At 42.2% G+C, this 21,237-nt stretch overlaps 4 protein-coding genes across 8 annotated transcripts in view; all 4 read left to right on the top strand.

Annotated features, from left to right (window-relative positions):
• Nucleotides 1-8,155, top strand: part of map3k22 (mitogen-activated protein kinase kinase kinase 22) — a 36,383-nt gene extending 28,228 nt beyond the window's left edge. For all 3 annotated transcript variants that reach the window (XM_034560366.1, XM_034560368.1, XM_034560369.1), the window contains 7 exons: nucleotides 176-247; nucleotides 847-1,011; nucleotides 2,383-2,531; nucleotides 2,652-2,783; nucleotides 3,769-3,898; nucleotides 5,119-5,296; nucleotides 6,012-8,155. In XM_034560366.1, the coding sequence (XP_034416257.1) occupies nucleotides 176-247; nucleotides 847-1,011; nucleotides 2,383-2,531; nucleotides 2,652-2,783; nucleotides 3,769-3,898; nucleotides 5,119-5,296; nucleotides 6,012-6,240 (1,055 nt within the window). In that variant the 3' untranslated portion in view covers nucleotides 6,241-8,155. The remainder of the gene's footprint in view (nucleotides 1-175; nucleotides 248-846; nucleotides 1,012-2,382; nucleotides 2,532-2,651; nucleotides 2,784-3,768; nucleotides 3,899-5,118; nucleotides 5,297-6,011) is intronic.
• Nucleotides 8,156-8,965: 810 nt separating this feature from the next.
• cry-dash (cryptochrome DASH) lies at nucleotides 8,966-11,761 on the top strand. Its single transcript, XM_034560064.1, has 7 exons — nucleotides 8,966-9,166; nucleotides 9,848-10,020; nucleotides 10,436-10,529; nucleotides 10,627-10,757; nucleotides 10,872-11,020; nucleotides 11,479-11,567; nucleotides 11,684-11,761. The coding sequence occupies exons 1-7, from the start codon at nucleotides 9,104-9,106 to the stop codon at nucleotides 11,759-11,761; spliced, it is 777 nt and encodes a 258-aa protein (XP_034415955.1). The 5' UTR covers nucleotides 8,966-9,103.
• A 2,808-nt stretch (nucleotides 11,762-14,569) lies between these two features.
• Nucleotides 14,570-17,933, top strand: myd88 (MYD88 innate immune signal transduction adaptor). 3 transcript variants are annotated; one of them, XM_034560062.1, is made up of 5 exons: nucleotides 14,570-14,974; nucleotides 15,273-15,404; nucleotides 16,322-16,499; nucleotides 16,898-16,989; nucleotides 17,084-17,933. In XM_034560062.1, exons 1-5 carry the CDS (start codon nucleotides 14,665-14,667, stop codon nucleotides 17,236-17,238), a joined length of 867 nt encoding a protein of 288 aa, XP_034415953.1. In that variant the 5' UTR covers nucleotides 14,570-14,664; the 3' UTR covers nucleotides 17,239-17,933. The 3 variants fall into 3 exon arrangements, 2 of the variants coding, with proteins under 2 accessions (XP_034415953.1, XP_034415954.1); XM_034560063.1 differs by having other exon boundaries at nucleotides 14,646-14,974; nucleotides 17,087-17,908; XR_004611715.1 differs by lacking the exon at nucleotides 17,084-17,933 and having other exon boundaries at nucleotides 14,646-14,974; nucleotides 16,322-16,607.
• A 118-nt stretch (nucleotides 17,934-18,051) lies between these two features.
• oxsr1b (oxidative stress responsive kinase 1b) overlaps nucleotides 18,052-21,237 on the top strand; it is a 36,752-nt gene continuing 33,566 nt past the window's right edge. Inside the window, exon 1 of the mRNA XM_034560059.1 lies at nucleotides 18,052-19,029. Coding sequence (XP_034415950.1) covers nucleotides 18,960-19,029 — 70 coding nt within the window. The 5' untranslated portion in view covers nucleotides 18,052-18,959. The remainder of the gene's footprint in view (nucleotides 19,030-21,237) is intronic.

Below are 21,237 nucleotides of genomic sequence, written 5' to 3'. Positions count from 1 at the left end.
TCTGTTATCCTGATCCGGCGTCAATGTGTTTGTGTTACTGGCGAATTACATCTGCATTGTTGTTCTTGAACCTATACATTTAGGAGCATTGTGGCTATAAAACAAGAATCCAGTTGTTGTCCAGGCTTCATTTTCTCCCCCGACTCACAGCAGTGCCTCTTTGCTCCCTCTTCAGGTCGCCATGGGAAAGGAGGGACTTTCCCTCGCCAGTTCCAGTTGCCCAATCGCAGCAAGGATTATGGAGACCGTAAGAGCAATAACAACACCACTATTGTTGAACAGATTACACAGATATACTGCTGTGTCTATAGGACAACGCAGACAGATTCACACACCACTCCCAGACCCTCCCGACTGGTCAGATTTATTTAATGCATTTAGATGAATTCTTTACAGTGCCTCCTCCTCACATTTACTTTACTTTTTTTTTGTCTATCTGGGTATATTTGGTACATGAAGTGCTGGCTTGCTGTTCTACGCAGCTGCTAGTAATTGCTTACTCAGAGGCTAACCTTGGCTAGCAATGATTTATGTTTCCCCGCGGTGAACCCGAACTTGTATAGAAACAGCGCCTTGCTTCCTGTCTGAGGGGAAGTAGGACGGGGTGGCGAGAGGCACTCTGCTCTGGCCGGCCCTGGCCAAGAGCTCACTTTATGCACAACACCTGTACTCTAACTGTTTGAGAACAGTGTTGAAATCATTCGCAGTAAAAACAAAAGATGCAGCGGCCTGTGTGTGTGTGTAAAGTCACTAATATGTCTATTTTCTTTATATATATATATATATATATATATATATATATATATATATATATATATATATATATATATATATTTGTGTTTTCAGGTCGCAGGACACTTCCACGCAGCTTCATGCCACAGGAGAACCTGTTTCAGCTGGTTCCTTCCAGTCGCACACGCAGTTATAATGGAGACAGTTCGATGCAGTACAGCGACCTGCGCTCACTGGGCCGCACCGCTGACAAAAGCTGCCAGCGTGGTACGGCCAAGTGTAAGTAGTTCCCTGAGAGACATTTTCACCCCCAACGTACACACGGTCTGAAAATAAACTGCATTTCTTGGCCTTTTTCGTTGTTGATGTGCGTTGTATCTGTCTGCTTCCTGTGGAGATTGAGACATATTAATCCAGAGATGAAGAAAGAACGTTCAGACTTTTCTTCTGCATGTCGAGAGTGGAGAGTTTTACATTAGTGCTATAAATCTCATGATATATATATATATATATATATATATATATATATATATATATATATATATATATATATATATATATATGTGTGTATGTACAACCGTATGTCCGCAACATTTATGAAGTCGTAAACATGAACATGTGCGAGCTTTAAAAAACAAACCTCCCTCCTAGAACAATAAAGACTTTTATCTCTTTTGGTGCCAATTAAAAAAATTCATAAACCTGTTTACTTCAGATAATTCCAAGTTTATTGACACATTTAGCCAAATTAAAAAAATGTTGTGCCCTAATTGTTGTGCAGATGCATTTTCTTTGAGACAAAATGATCATTTGAGCACTTTGGCTTCTTTTGTGAAGTGACCATTTAGAGAAGTCAGGCCCTAAAATAAATATGGTATTGGTACCAAAACGCAGGTATCCCATAAGCATATTATCAAATATTGTGTGTATATGATACTCAGCCCTTCTTGAAAGACGTCCTGGGAACACCACAAAATGTGAATTACAAAAGAAAAGAAAAGTAGTCGTCTCAAATTGAAGCATAACTGTGTGAATACGTTGTTCAAGCAGTCCAACAGTGTTGATACAAGAATACAAAACAAGGATAACTTCTTCTCCAGTAAACACTCGATGGCTGTCAAAAATGTTTGAGTTCTTAGTCGTAAGAGGGAGGAGAACTAATGTACAGTAATACTGTATGTCACATCAGGCAGAATTCCCCTCTCATCATCCATCCCCGTGCTCACTAATCACATTCGTCCGCACGATGCGGAGCCCAGAAATGGTCTTTGTCATGAAACCAGCTCAGCTCAGCAGTCTGTGGTTGACGTGTAAGTCTCCGGTGTCGTTCTCACCCACACGAGAGTAAACTGTCGAACCCGGCCGCAAAGCCTGTTAACACCAAAACAAAGTCTCAGAGTCTGGGCCTGTGAAGATGAGCATTGTTGAGATGCTCTCTCTGAAAGAGTGGTTTCCCCATCTGAGAGGGTCCGCAGTGGGGATTATTTAACGACCCTGCGGTGGGCTTTTGACGTCTGGTCTTGGTGAGGTTGGGTCTCGCGGTGGATTTTGATGCACGCTTCAGTGTTTTCTCCAATCAGTAGGTCACAGTGGGCCTGTTCAAATGAATTACTGGAGGGTTTCTCATCATGCGGTGTCTTGTTTCTGCAGCGCCGCGGGCGCCAGTCAACTGGCGGCAAGGAAAGCTCCTGGGCCGCGGGGCGTTCGGGGAAGTCTACCTCTGCTATGATGTCGACACAGGCCGCGAGCTGGCCGCCAAGCAGGTGCCCTTCGATACCGACTGTCAAGAAACCAGCAAGGTGAGAGCGAGTTCAACCGGTTTGGAATGAGTCAAAGACTTGCCACTTTGTGATTTCAGATTAAAGATGCCGTTATATGTGAATTAATCTACGCTTTCCGTCACACTTGTTTTGCTGTAGGAGGTGAATGCTTTGGAGTGTGAGATTCAGCTGCTGAAGAATCTGCGTCATGAGCGGATTGTACAGTACTACGGTTGTCTTCGGGACCTCGAACAGAAGAAACTCACCATTTTCGTGGAGTTTATGCCCGGGGTGCGTATTCTGCAGGGCATTTTTTTTATTTGAATACAGTTAAACTTTTATAAGGCACATGTTGTACAACAGTGAGGCAACAGTCATGAAGTCTGATTTAGATACAATGAGACTTAAAGTCTGAGAGTGTCATATTTGGACTTGTTTGGGCTGCAGAGATAGGTACACAATGCTTGAAATATCCGCAAACATGTTGAAACGTCACCAATCGTCAACAAACATGTCTTTAGTGGTTGATGTCAGCAGAACAGCTCAGTTTATGAGAGCATTTGCTCACGAAATGAGCGCCTTAATGAGCCGCTGTTGCCTGTGGACCCGGTCCCTGACCCTGGTTTTAATATTTCCTGGGCTAGTTTTTTCTCAGTGCCGTTGAGTGTACCGTAGTTTTTTGGCAGAGGCAAATGGGGGGGGGGGGGGGGGGGGGGGCAACAAAGCCAAGTATGTGTGTGACTGCTCTGCACTGTAGTCGTCCACGGGGACGGGGACAAGTGTCCCTGTGAGAGCCAGGGGGCCGTTGAGGTGTCGTAGCGTAAGCGTTTGCACCCTGTGAGTCCGGCACCGGCTCCCAGGTGTTACCGGATCAGATCTCTTCCGCTGTTATTTCAGCATGAGGAACTGAATACCGGAAATGAAAAGAAATGCAGGACATCGAAGGTGTTTGGAATCAGAATCTGTCAGCACATTGTGTTTATACACTTGGTTTTTGTACTTAGAAATTGGCTCAGGGGCCACCTTCACAGCAAAACTAAATACATCTGCTCCAACTGGAAACACATGTTAGTATATTCTTTACAGACAGGCAGACACTGCACTATTTTATATATCCATCATTCACATCCTTCCAAAGCAGAACTTCTATAATTGTATTAACTACAGCTGTGGCAATATTAGTTTACAGACAATATACAGATCATGAATGCATTTCTCAACCATCCACTCATCGCTGTCTTTCTGTTTGTCTCTCTCTCTCTTGTCGTCTCTCCAGGGCTCAATAAAGGACCAGCTAAAAGCCTATGGGGCCCTGACAGAGAAGGTGACAAGGAGATACACCAGGCAGATCCTCCAAGGAGTCTCCTACCTGCACAGCAACATGATTGTACACCGAGACATCAAAGGTAACAGAAGCAGCAAGACTGCATGCGAAGGTCAGGATAGTGCTTTAATTGGATTTGCAACCAGAGAGCACACACACTTGAGATGCAGACTTATCCGACCGCATGTAAACAGTCTTTCCTTATAGTTCATATTGCAGCAACTGTTCCTGAGAAAAACTCCCGGTTCATTCATTTTATTCTGGTTTAACATTTCCTCATTTGGTTACTCACCGTCTACAGAAGGGAGCCTGGAAAAAGTGTGCTATTTTGAACTCCGCTTTGAGATATATTAGGCTTCATGCTGGTGAAAATCGGCCAGGCTAAAAATGTCCAACGGCGGATGGAAAGGGTTTAGTTTGGCTGACCGTACGGCGGTGGCCAAAAAAGAGTTAAATGTACCGGCTGGTGGGGGAAAAAAAGATAGTAGGTCTCACAGGACGCAGGCAGGCCCTGTGAGAGTAAATACGTGGGTGGCATTTTCCACTTAAAAATGCTCTTCATGTGTAATATACGGTGTGTGTGTGCTCATCTCGCCACACAAGAGCTCTTCTGTATGCAGGAAAAGAGCCGTCAGCACACGGCGGTTTTCGGATGGAGCTTGGCATCGCAGCCGTGACATTAGACTATAAAGTGTCTGCGAATGTAATGTTCCAAGGAGCCAAATAAAGCGTTAACATGATTAATTAGAGAGTCTTATGTTCTCAAAACAAACCTAAACGGCTTTTGAAAAAAAGGGAAAGGAGTACAGCTCACTTATTTAGTCTCTTTTCTGCAGCCTGCCATCCTACAGTAGGTGTGGAGGGTGAGTGACGCGTCCATTAATCACCGATCAAACACGTGGAGCGCCTGAAGGAAACGGGACAGACACAGCTACATGTCGGAAAATAACTGAAGAAGGAGGGGGACGGGTGTTGGGGTTGGATCCATGTGGAGCAGACAGTTGATTAAATATTTTATTTCCTGACTTGCGTAAACCAACGAGGCCTTTCTCCAATGTGGGAAAAAGGATGTGTGGAGTTGAGTCAGTGTGGTGTTTGTGTACAAACTGCTAAAAGGTATACTTTAACGCCGCACTTTTAGGAAAAGTTGACCTTTCCCCTCCGGTGGTTCAGTCATTTGAAGTGCTCGCACATGCACTTTGTAAACGCACCACATTCACAAAGTACCCCCTCTAAGGATATTGACAGTCCTCGGGAGACCACTTTGAAAAACTCTGAGCTCATTTTGTTTCGTTCCACCAGGTGCTAACATCCTGAGAGACTCTTCAGGGAACGTGAAGCTGGGAGACTTTGGAGCCAGCAAACGCATCCAGACCATCTGCATGTCTGGTACGGGGATCAAGTCTGTCACTGGCACCCCCTACTGGATGAGCCCGGAAGTCATCAACGGGGAGGGCTATGGCCGCAAGGCAGATGTATGGTAAGGAATCATATCAGTTGGAGCTGTAATGAGGCCCAGAGGGGATATTAGACTGCTGCAGCACAACAATATTTATTACAAACAGAAAAATACACGGCCGTAGTTGAAGCAATAAAGTGACCTCAACAAATGGCAATACATCCAGCAATACGTATAGCAGTCACCAAGACATGAACGCTATCTTGCAAGTGAATTACAAAAACAGGAATATTCATTTGTGTCTTTGAATAAATCAACATGAAAACCTGTAAAATATAATCAAATGCAGTAAATACCACATTTGTAAAGTGTATGGTAAGATTACCATGTTCTGCACCATGAATATGACTGCTGGTACGACAAAACGTTAAATAAATATGACCATGTTATATATTTATTGATACATTAGACTCTTTTCTGCCATTGTGGTCATTTTGAAAAAGAATGCTCTCTTGTGTAAATAATGCAGTTACAATGCATATCGCAATACCCTTTTCTGCTTTGGTGTACTGTATGTGAGCCAATGCTGGTGACAGTTCAATTAAAATATGCTGTATTACTGGGCAATGCAATCAGCTGTCAACTACATGTCAATGTGTCCAACCACATGTATATAGAAACATTAATGCTTAGAAACACCCCATTAAACTACATGTGAACTCATATTTGATGCGTCTGTGATTAAATGAGATGTTCTGACGATCAACCAACCCTGCTGCATGTTGTTTGTCCTCAGGAGTATCGCCTGCACTGTTGTGGAAATGTTGACCCAGAAGCCTCCATGGGCCGAGTACGAGGCCATGGCGGCCATTTTTAAGATCGCCACCCAGCCTACGAAGCCCATTCTTCCAGAGAGCGTGTCAGACGCGGCCAGGGACTTCCTGCGGCAGGTGTTCGTGGAGGAGAAGTGGCGGCCCACTGCGGACGGGCTGCTCAGCCACCCGTTCGTCCAGGGCAGCTTCTGAGGCCCACGGACCCCCTTTCCCCTCTCCTGCCTGCGAGGCCTCTCGGCACCTCCCCTCCCCTCCTCGCCTGCCCGCCCCATGCTCTAGCCCCCTTCCCCCCCCCCTCTGTCACCAGGGCTCAGCATCGCTCCAACTCCCTGCCCTGCCATCCATCGCCAGTGTCTGCCTTGTCAGGACCCCTGCATCTCTCACCAACTAGCTCAACCCAGATTACTCACCGAGAGGCCCGGTTGACTGCAGTCAGACCCCCTGAGTCCTCCGAGGCGTCGCAGTGTTTTTCCCCAGGAGGGGACAGAGGAGAAAGCACTTAGCAGTCTCACACGCTACAGACTGCTGTCCTTTAACAAGAGCAGAAAGAGTGACGGAGAGCAGTGACTTCTCAAGCTTTCTGGGTCTTTGCGCTCATTTACTGCCGCAGAACAGTGTCTAGGTTTGGCCGGACGCTACGTGATCGTGACTGACCGGTGACATTGATCACATCTGACAGCACTGTAAGTTAGTCATCAGCCTCAGTTAGCTGTGTGTGAAATTTAAGATGGTAAATATTTTTTATATGGCATGCAATAACACATATGAAGTCGTCTCAGCCGATGACTTTTTTTATTATCACCGTAAAAATGTAAACATATTGTTGTCAACGCCTTACAATGAGAATTTGTAAGTAAGAATGTCTTCTTTTTTTTTTTTAACATCTTAGAGGGTTAAATTATCCTACTTTCATGGCACTCAGAACCCCATTTAGAAGGATTGCAAGTGTTGCACTTTTGCTATCATGCATTGAAATGTTTCCAACATGCAGGATAATCAAGAGATATTTTTCTATTTGAAACGTTTTTTATCTAATTTTCGTAAAGGAGATTGTGTAGTGTAAAAAAATGAAAAGAAAAAAAGAACCAAACTTTTGCATCAGTGTGCAATGTCTATTAAGCAATACCAACACTACTGTTTGAGTCTGACATCCATCCCAGCTTCCCATGGAGTGAGCCTGGAGTCCATTGAAAAAAGTGGCCAAAGAAAATTTGCAGAAACTTCTGGCTAAGTTAGTGCAGTATTAGTCATGTTGGTTTCGCCACCTCAGAGCCCTATAGCCTTTTCTATGTTACGGCAGCTTCGTGCACAGTAGACTCGCACAGACCAAATCAGATGCATCGACGTCACATTGTGTTAGTATGAAAAGGAATTAGATTGAAGGTCGTTTACATGTTTTGTTGTAACTTCAGAATGAATCCAGTCACCCCATGCCTTCACTTTGCTTTCCAATACTCTATGAATGGGTCACGTACTGACCATCGGACAGCAAAGCTCTCTCTGTGGGATGTCAAGTGAGATAATATTCCAAGTCGCCAAAAAGGGTTCAAGGTGGACTTCTGGAGCTAAATGCTGTATTCGTTAAAATGGCGATGAGATGAAACATTAAGTGAGGATTTTAAAGTTGGCTAGCTGTAATGCAGTGGCACTTAAAGAATGATCAAATCTTTGTTTGACCCTTGTCAGTGCCTTACCTGAATCTGCTTGTAAACACAAATGTTCACTGCGAAAGCAGGACGCTTCTTAAAAAGTCGAGCAGCTTGTTCAGTAGAGAGCACACACAGGATTTGCTGAAGTTCTTTTATATGAAAAAAAAGAAGAATATACTGTAAATATATATTGTTCTGCACTTTTGTATGAAATTTCTTTACATTATATACAAATCTATTTGATGAAATAGCTACGTTATACAGTAGATTGTACTGTGATTTAGACAGGAGTATGTATAATTGTCTCTTTGAGAGCAGGTAGGCAGTATGAAAAGGCTGGGAGGCTTTCGATTGAGACAGAGTTTGTTTTGTCTTAATGACAAAGCCTTGAAACATGAAATGTATCAAGTCATTGATCTTTTGTACATTTAACTTAATAAATCCAAGGTCTAAGACTATTTCCCTGTGTCATTTTATTGAGTTTTGTTTGTGATTGCATTGCCCTAGAAAGTCTTTGTGCAGTTTTATCCATTCTTATAATATGTTTTTGTCTTCGGAGCTAATACCTATTTTGGCACTACATTATCTGATGTATACCTTATTATATAATAATAGTATATAATCCAATTTAAAAAAAAAAACTTTTTCAGTCTAATGTTTTGATTCTCCCCTAAAAAAAGAGAATTATTGATCCTTTTTTTAGCTCATCATTTTATTTATGTATTAATGATGATCCCATGCTTCAAAATCCCCTTTTGCAGTTGTTTTATTTATTTCTTTATTCTTTTAGTTTCAAATGGACAGTAACAATTTAACTTGCTAATAAAATGGATTGGATTTAATATACACTTTATTAGGTACACAAACAACAGCTTTGCCATGAATTATGGGTGGTGGTGTACTGAATCTATTATATTGAATAACTAATATTCTTAACCCCCTCATGTAAAAATGTATAGAAATGAGGCGGACCTGCGAGTGTGTGTGTGTGTCTGTGTATATATATATATTATTTGATGTATGTATGTATGATACAGGTAAAATGTGAGCCACTTCAGTAAACAAAGGAATACTGTAAATAATATATATATATATATATATATATATATATATATATATATATATATATATATACATATATACACAACACATATATATATGTATATGTATATACATATATATATATGTATATGTATATGTATATGTATATACATATACATATACACATACACAGCACACAGCTTGAGGCAGCTGTTGAACCCCTTACATAACCTGATGTTTTGTAACAACGTGTCTGACAACGTGTCGGAAGCTCTCTGCCCGAGCAGCAGGCACTGAGGACAGGGAGGATCTGCTCTCACACACCGAGAACTTCGACTATTAATGCCACACTGTAAACCATAAGTATGTCTAGCTCCCGTACAATCATATGTTTACTGAGAAACGACTTGCGTCTCCACGACAATGAGGTAAGACTATGAATCTCTTACGAGCCTATACACTTATAACGTCATGTCGTTAATTAACTTCAGAGCACCTATTTAACCGACAACTGAACGTGTCTCATCAATGTTGTGCGCTTGCGTGTACAATTTGCTTGTATTTGCGAGAACATTTTGAGCATATTATTCAGCTAGCTTAGTAGGTTTGTTAGCATCAAGTTAGTTTTGTTTCGCCAACAGCAGCAACAACAACGCTACTTCCGGTGTTTATTCTTTGCGACTTTAAAGCCTCTTCTTCACAGTTAAATGACTGTACAGATTGTATTTTTAAAAATCCTACTTTTTATCCCCTGGCCCTTTAGACAACAACTGCCACACTGGAGAAAGTTGACATCTAACGTTAGCTACATGTAACGTTACAACTTCCGGTTGCGATTTCCAGAATAAAAGACATTATTTTCCAAACTGAAAAGAAAATTCATTTGTTTACTTTTAGTGTCTGAAACAGCTATTTAGATGTCAGGTTTTCTGTTTTCTATATAAGCTGGCATGGTGTAGTTGTTAACCATAGCAGTGCACATTTGTTGTTCGAAAACAGTTTGCTCAAATAACTAAATTGACTGTTTCAAGCGTTTGTTGCAATTAGGCCATGGCCACCTTCCCTAAGAGATGATTGTATTTCCCATACTTTGTACTCTTTGCATGCAGCTTTTCCACTGGGCTCAAAGAAATGCAGAGTGCATTGTCCCACTGTACTGCTTCGACCCCAGACATTATGTGGGAACATACAACTACAACCTACCAAAGACTGGGCCTTTCCGCCTGCGCTTTTTATTGGAGAGCATCAGGGACCTCAGAAACACACTGCTCAACAAGGGCAGGTAACTAAACAGTTTTTCGTTCATCGGTCATCCTGTATATAACCTCCATTTGTGTGTCTTCTACTGCTTTATTTATGTTGCTGAATATCTCCACGGTGTAGATCTGTCTTTGTTAGAATTTCAAAAAACATAATCTCTTAACAAGAACAAGTGATGATGAACTCATGCAATATGTTATTGTTACACATACACTTGTACATACATATGATTTAATTGATTCAGTTGCAACAGGATCAGGACACACCTGACCTTTATAGAAGGTTATGTTGATGTTAACATGGGTCCGGCACACACTGTTGCCATAATCCTTTCATGTCAGTAAGAGGGAAGTTGCTAGCGCTTTACCCAGGATGCAGCTTGCATGGACTGGAACTTATTTAGTGTGTATGTGTGTGGTTTTATTTGTGTGTGACAGCAACCTCGTGGTCAGACGAGGTAAGCCGGAGGAGGTAGTTGTAGAACTCATCAAGCAACTGGGCTCTGTCAGCACAGTGGCGTTCCACGAAGAGGTAGTTTCAAACAGTCTTTCTCTTATTGAAGCGATCACGTTTTAGTTAGATCCGCACGTAATTTTGACAGATGTTTCTTCATGGACTCATGTTCCAGGTGGCCTCGGAAGAACTCAATGTCGAGAAACGAGTGAAGGATGTCTGTGCACAGATGAAGGTCAAAGTTCACACCTGCTGGGGGTCGACGCTGTACCACAGAGATGATCTTCCATTTCTCCACATATCCAGGTGAGAAAGGATATGGCTTGCCTGGGACGAGGCATCCATGTTCTGCTTGAGGTCCTGATTTCTGGCAGTTTTGTTGGAGATACCAGTTAAGAGCATTCCTCCCTGGTTCGTTAGGCTGCCTGATGTGTACACTCAGTTCAGGAAGGCAGCAGAGACCCAGAGCAGGGTGAGGCCTCTGCTCCCAACCCCTGAGCAGCTGAAGCCTCTCCCCCAGGGGTTGGAGGAAGGAGCCATTCCTACAGCAGAGGACCTGGAACAGACAGGTGAATAATGTCTTTTCTGCTCTATATCCAAATGGGATTAATTCATACAATCTTGCACTTTACCTTTTGTGTCTTTGTGTAATGTGAATTTGCTGAAATGTGCACCAGTGTATGTATCAGTATCACGACAATAAATTACTGTGTATTTATTTTGTGTGCTTATTTGATTTTTGCATAAATGTCTGTACATGCTGCTGGCAATCAGGGAGCGTAAAGTGCTCATTTCATGCAGCGCTTCTATTAAGTAAATTGACGCTGCTGCTACTTTCAGAATTCAATAGGCAGACTGCTGAGCACAGATTTCGTCATTAAGTGCCGGCGAGTAAGCCGACCGGCTCGATTTCAATGTACAAGATGAAGCTTTTATGATTCTGCGTGTCTTAATGCACATCGGGGACAATTTAACATGTAGGAAATCGTTCGGATGCTGAAATTCTTCTCTTGTTTTATTCTCCTAGACCCTCTGGCTGATCCTCGATCAGCCTTCCCCTGCAGTGGTGGTGAAAGTCCAGCTCTGGCCAGACTCAAACACTATTTCTGGGACACTGTGAGTACAACATCATTACAAACAGGCACTAGTTTGCTGCTTATAAAATGGCAAACAAACAAACTCATAAGGGGATGTATTATAGGTGTCATAAATATAGGTTTTCTGTTTTGCAGGATGCAGTTGCGACCTACAAGGAGACACGTAATGGCTTGATTGGGATGGATTATTCCACTAAATTCGCACCTTGGTGAGTGTTATTGTATAATATCCTCTACTGCTGAATGCCTACGAGAGTTTAATGTTCCATACCTATAAATATGTCACTCACGGTACTCCTCTGGCGTTCTGCAGGCTGGCGATGGGTTGCATTTCACCCAGGTATATTTATCATCAGCTCCAGCAGTATGAAAAGGAGCGAACAGCCAATCAGAGCACATACTGGTGAGTCTGGAGAAGAGTGAGACACAAAACAATAGAAATGAAATAGTCACAACTATTACAAATGTGTCTTTATTGCTGTGTTTCAGGGTCATTTTTGAACTTTTGTGGAGGGATTACTTTAAGTTTGTAGGCGTCAAGTATGGAAACAAACTGTTTCAGATTAAAGGTCAAATTAGCACATTTTCAACAAATATATTTTTCTAACACACTATAAATGAATGTAAAGCTCACGTTAATTTTCTCAGGACTCCAAGACAAATCTGTTCCATGGAAAAAAGACATGAGGCTGTTCAATGCTTGGAAAGGTTTGCACCATTTTTCCTCAAAGTTCACCAAATATTCCATAGTGAAAAATGAATTTGTGTTTAAAAGGATACAGTGCATTAGAAGTTACGTATGATTTGTAATTACAGAAGGACAAACAGGAGTGCCCTTCGTGGATGCCAACATGAGAGAGTTGGCAATGACAGGCTTTATGTCCAACAGAGGTCGGCAGAATGTTGCTAGCTTCCTCACAAAAGACTTGGGCCTGGACTGGAGGATGGGAGCGGAGCTGTTTGAATACCTTCTGGTAAGTCGGTTTTAAGATGGTTTTAAATAAAAAAACAAAAAGGATTTGTATTTTGAATACATGAAATAAATTGATTAATTTATTGACAACTGAGATGATGATACTCACAAGAGCCTTGGCTTCTTAATTAAAAATGTTCCTCCTAAGATCGACCATGATGTCTGCAGCAACTATGGGAACTGGCTGTACAGCGCTGGCATAGGGAATGACCCCAGAGAGAACAGGAAGTTCAACATGATAAAGCAAGGCCTCGACTACGACAACAACGTAAGCGTTGTATTATTATTTGTGTTGAGCTTGCCAATGTTTGCTGTCACATGATGGTGATGGAACCAGGGAAATGTGAAGGAAGCTGTGATGTGGAGATGTCAGTCACTGACGGGTTTCGGTTACACACGCCTCTGTTTTAGGGCGACTATGTGCGGCAGTGGGTTCCTGAGCTGCAGGGGATCAAGGGAGCCGACGTGCACGCGCCCTGGACCCTCGGCACCGCTTCGCTGTCGCATGCTCATGTGTCCCTTGGTGAGACCTACCCCACCCCCATCGTCATGGCGCCTGAATGGAGCCGACACGTTAACAAGAAGCCGGTGAGTGTTGGAGAAAAGGGAAGTGGACAGTATGATTAGTCGTTGCTGCTGGGAAAGCATTTACTCAAGCACTGCACTTACTATGGAGACAATTTGTTGTACTTAGATATTTTACTTTGTACGTCAACTCCACTATACACCACGATATGTTGTACTTTTCTTTCTGACTGATTTAGCCTAAACCTATTTATGTTAAGCTTGTAAATACAATATAGTTTGATACTTAACCTTTTTTTCTTGCCACTCTGTACAAAAGTCTCTCAATAGCAGTGAGCAAGGAGAGATTTTCCCAATAAACTTCTCAAATTGTTTAATTTAAAATCTATACAATAATAATATCTAACATAATAATATATCACTCACTTGAGCCATTATTCTGCAGAACGAGTACTATTACCTTTGATACTTAAGTAAAAGTCAATCGTCAGCAACATTCACTTCCTAAAGTATGATTTTGAATGCAGTACTTTAATTGTAAGTGCGTATTTATACACAAGTTAAGGATCTGAATATGTATGCCACCTCTGGCAAACAAGAAAACGTAATAGTTGAAACTGTAAATGGCATCTGTCTTTTTTTGATATCATCACAGTAAAGGCAAATGTTTGTTGTCCTGTTTTTGTCAGAGTGGCACCGGGCCTTCACCAAGAGGAAAGAAGGGCCCATCTCACACTCCCAAACAGCATCAAGACCGAGGCATTGATTTCTATTTCTCCAGAAGCAAAAACCTGTAAACCTGTCTGAAAGCAAACACTGAACACGTGGACGGATGCTCAGAGGATGGAAGCTCCAGTGACGCAAAGAACTGGACTGTCGCTGTAAAATCTGTTGTTTTGTTAGAGGGAAGTTGTCCGATGAGGATTTGAGGAAATGCTTGTTCTGCTCGAACACTTGAACATGACTGAGCTGTTCGCCATCAGCTCTTGAGATAAATAGCCCCAATAAAGCACCTTCTATGGCCTTGTTTCCCGTTAGATTGTAGCAATTGTTAAAGCCACAATGGGCTCTTTTAGTTTGATGCTGTGGAACATCTATCTGCTAGATAGTTCTTTCTTATGTCTGTTTGGATGTACAATTCCCCCCTTTTTGTATTCGTTTTCAGGGGTATGTGTGGCAGTTATAAAATAAAATAGCTACTTTAAGAGATTTTGCTCTGCAATGAGGTAATGTCCACATTGTTCTGCTTTTTATATTGCATCTGATTAAAGGAAGAAGATCTGTCAGTGACAGTTATGAATGTGGCGTCACGCAAAACAAGGGAACAGAATACAACTATATTTCCAACAAAAATGTTCCTCTCGTTCCCACTATTGCAAGCCGTTTCACTCATCAACAAAACATAATGTGTCTTAAGTTTCATAATGACAACTCTCGTGTTGTGGAAGCGCGCTCTTTGGTGTCTGGAGGTCCAGTAGCTCCTCCTCCTCGTGACGCGGTACGCAGCATTTGTCATCACTTCCTCCTGTTACCACTGACAGGTAGGCTTTGGACGCCGGACTTTCGCCACAATGTTCCCCTGATTTGTGTTGTTTTAACTAAAGACACTTTTTGGAACATGGCTTGCTTCGACTCAGAGTTCGACCTGTGGACGATTCCTCTCGTGGCGCTGAACATGAGCGTGCGCAAAAAGTTGGGTCTGTACCTCAACCCCAGGAACGCAGTGGCGGCGGACTGGATGGCCGTGGCGGAGGCCATGGGCTTCAATTACCTGGAGATCAAGAACTACGAGGCGTCCAAAAGTCCCACCGAGTCGGTCTTTGAGGACTGGCAGGCCCGCTGCGCAGACGCGACGGTCGGGAAGCTGCTGTCCATCCTGGAGGAGGTGGAGAGGAGAGACATCGTGGAGGATCTGCGTCCTCTGATGGGTGCGTTGGTGTCATTTGGAAAGTGGGATTAAATGCGTATCTCATGGGTACAGGTGGCCGACATAAGAGGGGCTAATTTATATAGGATGAGTCTGTTTTCATCGCCCATCCTGCACGCTGTACGCTACTCCAGGAAGTGATTCACATGTCTGAATTGCAAAAAAATCAGTGAAAAAATCTCAGTATTGCAACATATTTGGGCAAAAAAAACAAAACAAAAAACTTTTTATAACATCTGGACCAACTTATTGTTTGCAAACTTGCGTGTGTGCGTGAACATATTTTGTTTTCCTACCAGATGAGGATGTCAGGAAGTATGGTGAGAACCAGAAGAAGAATTCAAAGCCCCCACTGCAGGTGCCGGAGGTGGACAGCTGTTTCCCTCGCACCTCAGAGAGGATTGGCATCACCTTGCAGGACCACCACGAGGGTCAGTGTTTGTGATCAAACAAAGTACATTTACAAAAGTGGTGAAAATGTGCAAAAAAACACTTAACTTGAATATTTCCATAATGACAACTTTATACAAGCCTCTATTGTGGTAATATTGTACTTTTACCCTACTACATTTATCTGATGAGGCCCACAAGTAAATAACAAACCAACTGCAGCAATACAATGTTGACTACATGTTAATACATCTTTATTAATCATGTTCTAACACTCTAAATGAGGCTATTTTGGATAATGACTATATATTGCTGATTAAACGTAAATAGGTAAGTACATTTAGATGATATCGTATTGATACTTTTGCTTAATTAAAGGACTGGCCTACTTCTTCCACCACTGTTCATGAGTAAATTGTCGGACAGTGTCAGATTGTGTTCCAGTCAGAATACACTTTGAGCGGTCTTCAATGTTATGATCAATGTTTAGGCTTAAAGTTGGTTTACATATGTTGTGTCTGACTTGTTAGAGGGCGACTGCACAGCTGTTGTTTGTCTAACTGCAAGACAACAGGTTATAACTAGAAACCTTCAATAATAGGTCGCCAACAATCAATAGTTTTTAACGGTTAAAACAAAATTCCATGTGACCTATCAGGCTCTTCATGACAAGTCTTCATGACCCCCTAAATATCACGTGGTGACGAAGATATTATACATTTGTGACTTTGCAATGCAGTCATCATAGCGCCTACATTAGTTCAAGTCAGATTTGAGAGAGTGATAGCAGCAGTATTTTCTTCACAGCAAAAGCTCAAACACGTTTTCTAATCCGAATCTCTCTGATCACTTGTGGCTGCACAGCTGCGTCGTCATGTGTTTTCCTCATCCTGCTCATGTTTTGCTTCTGTGGAATAAACATGCGTTATTGAATTTAATCGAACTGAATTGAATCCAGGTGCTCCTGAGCGGTTTGATGCCTTCATCTGCTACTGCCAGAAGGACTTTGAGTTTGTCCGTGAGATGATCCGCGAGCTGGAACAGACCGAGTACAAGCTGAAGCTGTGCGTGTTCGACCGAGATGTCCTCCCGGGCTCCTGTGTGTGGACCATCACGAGTGAACTCATTGAGAAAAGGTGGGGCATCGACACGCGCTAACCGTGTTTGTTCTGTTTATCTGCCCAGTTCAAACAAACGGGGAGGCCAAAGGACAGTCCCGTCTGCGTGATCTTGTGCTTTCTACGGTATTGTTTGCATGCAACACTTTGTATTGCTTATTCACAGTATATAACACAATATATTCTACCTTCAGTGGATCTGTTAATAATCTGTACGGGGAAAAACATTTTAAATGGAAAGTTCCCAGACACAAAAGATGTGAAAGTTTCAGTTGTAGCAGAAAGCTAATTTTTTCCTATTAACGGTTTCGTTTTGAATTTACATAGAGAAAGCCACCCGAGAGCAAGAAATCAACATTTTCTGTCTTAAGATCTCCCTCATTTCTACATTCGCTATTATGTGACCATCTGGGCAGGTGTAAGAGGATGGTGGTGGTGATTTCTGATGAATACCTCGACAGTGATGCCTGTGATTTTCAGACCAAGTTTGCTCTCAGTCTCTGTCCCGGTAAGTTGCATTTATGTTGAACAGCTTCCTTTATCTGACATATGCCTGTGCATGAATGGAACTTACTTTTTTCACTCTCTCTCTCTCTGTTGAGGAGCTCAAAGTAAACGGCTTATTCCAGTTATCTACAAGCCAATGAAGAAGCAGTTCCCCAGCATCCTACGCTTCCTCACCATATGCGACTACACTCGGCCTTGCACACAGGCCTGGTTCTGGATACGGCTGGCGAAGGTTCTCTCACTGCCATAACCATGGACCGGGCAGTCAATTGTGTTTAAAGGTTCCATTTTTTATTCTATTAATGCGGGTTTGGATAATGACCAAATCTTACAGGTTAAAAGTATATACTATTGTGATTGACGTCCTGTACAACAAATACTGAGTTTATACGATATAGAGTGTATATTATGTTGGAAACTATTTGTGTTTTCTATGACACAAGTTGTGCCTGCCACTGTGGTGTATTGGGGAGAGTATAGGCGAACAGGATGTGGTGGAAAGTATTTCTGGATATTGTCACTATGAAACTCAAGCTGTCCAAGGATACCAAATATCAGCAAAGTTCTCACTGCACCCAGCCGTTATTATGTTTAAAAAATAACACAAGTTGTGCCTGCCACTGTGTTGTATTTATGTGAATATAGGCCAAAAGGATGAGTTTGTTTTCGGGTCAGTCTGTAAATGCTCTATGATAGATCTGTGTTTTTTTCCTTGCGCTGGCCACTTCCTCTTATGAGTCAACTTCGAGGTGAGATTGTAGCTTAAAAGAAAGAGATATTGTGATTGTGAGTCTTCCACTTGTTCAATTTCAATGACTGCTGACACGTGCCTTTCTTTGTCCGTTTCAACGTCTTTACATTTGATTTTGTACTTTTGATATGGTCTTTTCATAATAGTTTATTAAAGTGAATTAATTCTACATTGAATAAATGGCCTGAATATTATTTCCTCAAAAATGATTGTAACACATTTTTCAAGGGTCTTTTCCTTTTTATGTAAAAAAACAACAACAAAAAACATTTGTACTGTAACAAAAGTACAGTATGTTCTGATCTTCTCCACCATGTGTCACGATTGTGCAAGTCCTGCATGTTATACAATTAACCAACAGAGGTGTCGCTAATTGAATGCTGTAAAAAAAGATTCGGTACATTTTACAGTTAAAGAATGAGCATCCAATCATAGGGCAGTGTATGTGTGTACTGTCCAATCAGAGGACAGGATAGTCTTATAGCAACACGCCTCTTTTCAAATGTCTAACCGACATTTTCTTCCCCGAGTATAGCCTGTCAGGTAGATCTTCCCAATTTATTTAATAACTGAACGTGCACAAATGAATGAAATAGTTGTGGGTTAGGTAGGATCAAGAGTGACGTGAGTTAATGTGAGCAACACATATTTGATTTGTTTGCTTTAGGAGAAGAAGGATTGCCTGCAAGGCTGAACTCTAGGCACAATGTATATGCTCTGTACTGTACAGCAGCCCGCCATTAAAAGTGTGGCGGAACCCAAAGGCTTGACTCGTTTTATGGGCTTGTTTCACCCATAGGTTTTTTACCCTTTTTACCTAATATTTGCACAGTCGTTGAAGCACCAGCTTTTACATAGAAAGTACAATTCACAGATATCATTTTGGGCAAAAGTCTCGATGTTTGTAGCTCACGTTATTAAACAGTTGTTGTATTTTTCGGCACCGGTAGTTTCCTCCTGAATGCCCATTCTGAAGCTTTTTGCGGTCCCACACTCAATATGTCCGCCAGGAAGGTCTAAATGTGCTCAGTCGGAATGCAGTAGGCGGGGCCGCTACGCTCGTGTCAAACTTTGGGAATGACAGGAGTGCTGCAGGATTCGATAAGAAGGGGAAGTGTCGCCCTTGTTGGTCCTGTTTGGATTACTTTGACATCTTTTTACACAGTCTTTGGATTCACCAGCTTTCTGAAGACAGGACGGCCTCAGCACACTCCTCAGCCATGTCGGAGGACCTGAGCGCCCAAACCTGGTCCATCAACAAAGATGATTATGAGCTCCACGAGGTGATTGGTATGTGATCCCGAGCTTGTTAGCTTAACGTATGTGTCAACCGACATCATTTCTGCCGTTGGCTTCGTAACGAGGAGGCTCGTCACTGCGGACGCTGGCTCCGATATCTCCAGAGTGTAAAGCGAGCAGAATGCATCTTCTTCTTACTCTGGAGCGATGTTAGGTTCATCACGTTTTGCAACTTGGCAATCGCAGCCGGGCGGTGCTGTGACTTGTGAAATGTTTCCAGGCAGAGCGATTACCCCCGTCCGCTGGGGCTGTGCGGAGGTCGTAAACGAGCGTCATAACGTTACTGCCTTGTCAGGCGCGGACTATTTGCTGGAATATATATATATATATATATATATATATATATATATATATATATATATATATATATATATATATATATATATATATTCTCAAATGTATATTTTTATTTGGGGATAACACTATTGTATTGTAATGCTAAATCACATCAGCCACCACTAACGGAGACACTTAAACTGTGTGTGCGCGTGCGTGTGCGTGTTCATGCCCATTCCCAATTAAAATACAGTTCACTGGATATTCAAGCACAGAACTTTTTCCAAAACACTCGTGTTGCTGGTGCAGAGTCCAGAGATTAGACTTCCTTCCCGGAGTAGGGTATCGTTTCGGGCGATTTACTGCCTGAATGAATCCATTTATGTTCCAGTCCGCCTGGAAGGTATTTCTTTTTACAACACAATTATTGCTTTGCATGGCCACATTTCGTCCAGTGTGACAGGAGGCCTGTTACACCTTTCCTGTGCCATGTTCAGCCTTGGGCTGTCCAGAGAATGGCTTGCAGGTTGGCTGGCCTGAGGAATGACGGCAATTACTTTAGAGGTCCTGAATCGTTCTCCTCCACAAATACCTGACCATGTCCTACCTTTGGCTGACTTTGTTCCGTAAGGAGAATAAAGAGGAGTGTTTAGCATACAAGCAAAGTATTGTCCGCTCAAATCTGTTAGTTTTTGGCTCTGGTTTACTTTTACCTAAGTGGTGCCTGCTTCCTCTACAGGGAATCTGTGTTTATAGAGGGTTCATTCTGCAGGCTCTTAATTAACCTTTTTGTTTTTTAAAAATGTCTACATTCCCATTTTCTTGGAAGGTTTGTTCTGTGGCCCCCCCACAAGATAACGCCCTGCAATTTAGCATGCACACAGATAAAGCCCCCCTTGTATAGAAGCCAGTTCTGTGGCCCTTTCCTACGCAGCGTGCGACGCGCATTGTCAGCATCGGTTTAAAACTGGTTTGGTTGTTTTCGAGGTTTGACTACATAATGCTCAGGGTAAATGACAGAGGAACTGATCACCAGTTGCACCCTTAAGTCTGAAGGGGTTGGTCTGCCTTGTCCATCATCTAAATTAGCAGAACCCTCTGTGTGAGGCTGTGTTCCCAGGCTCCATTCCTCAGGTTACAGCTTGACATTTGACATCACAAACGTTTCTCCCTTTTCTAAATCACAGGACATAATTTAACTACTCTTGGAAAAGCTCATGAGATAGAAGCCTCAGTAGGGAGAATTTAGTAACTTAATTTGCCAAAGAAATTGCTCAAGCTTTTAAGTTGATAGTGTGGGTAAATGTTCGGTTGGTATATTCTCGAGGTCAGGGGTGGGTGGTGGTGTTTTAGAGTGTGTATTCAGGGAGGAGGGTGGGTAAACACAATTGCAGTATTCAGTACTTCAAATGTGTCCAGGCTGCTTTTAATATAAAAATATTTTTTATTATTTTTAGGTAACATGCGTTCGTCTCTCCATCATGACGTGCAGTGGTACTGATGTTTGAACTGCTTACGACATCACTGATTTAAAGTGTGTTTTTCTTTATATTGGTAATTTTTAGTCTGTGTGGTACGGTACAGTATGTGCACATACTTGAAAAAAAATTGCGATTGGGGCAAAGAGACCTTCCTGTTTTCCCAGCACAAAGTGCTAACAATCCATTAAATATATATATTCAGGTCGGTGATGGCATCAAATTGCGAATTTTGTCTGACCAACACACAAAATATAACAAACAATGTGGGTAATTATTCTGTTGCTATACATTGATGGAGTGAGTGACAGTTTCAGTTCTAATTGGTTACGCAGCATTCAAACCCTTTTAACAGGTACTAAGAGAGGCTTGCAGACCTAAAGCCACCTCAGGTCACCATTCCAACAGAAACGGTTGGAGATGCTGTATGATGTGGCCTACAGCT

This window comes from Cyclopterus lumpus, chromosome 20 (assembly GCF_009769545.1).
Source record: "Cyclopterus lumpus isolate fCycLum1 chromosome 20, fCycLum1.pri, whole genome shotgun sequence".
Lineage (NCBI taxonomy): Eukaryota > Metazoa > Chordata > Actinopteri > Perciformes > Cyclopteridae > Cyclopterus > Cyclopterus lumpus.
Note: the sequence above shows the minus strand (reverse complement) of the source record. Positions and strands in the feature narration are given on the sequence as shown.

Bases quoted from the DNA above. Each gene is read 5' to 3' on its own strand.
- cry-dash (XM_034560064.1), top strand. From the start codon at position 9,104: ATGTCTAGCTCCCGTACAATCATATGTTTACTGAGAAACGACTTGCGT. The intron at 10,530-10,626 runs GTAGTTTCAAAC...CTCATGTTCCAG, and splicing joins CAGTGGCGTTCCACGAAGAG to GTGGCCTCGGAAGAACTCAA. The intron at 11,568-11,683 runs GTGAGTACAACA...TCTGTTTTGCAG, and splicing joins AACACTATTTCTGGGACACT to GATGCAGTTGCGACCTACAA.
- myd88 (XM_034560062.1), top strand. From the start codon at position 14,665: ATGGCTTGCTTCGACTCAGAGTTCGACCTGTGGACGATTCCTCTCGTG. The intron at 16,500-16,897 runs GTGGGGCATCGA...CCATCTGGGCAG, and splicing joins AGTGAACTCATTGAGAAAAG to GTGTAAGAGGATGGTGGTGG. The intron at 16,990-17,083 runs GTAAGTTGCATT...CTCTCTGTTGAG, and splicing joins TGCTCTCAGTCTCTGTCCCG to GAGCTCAAAGTAAACGGCTT.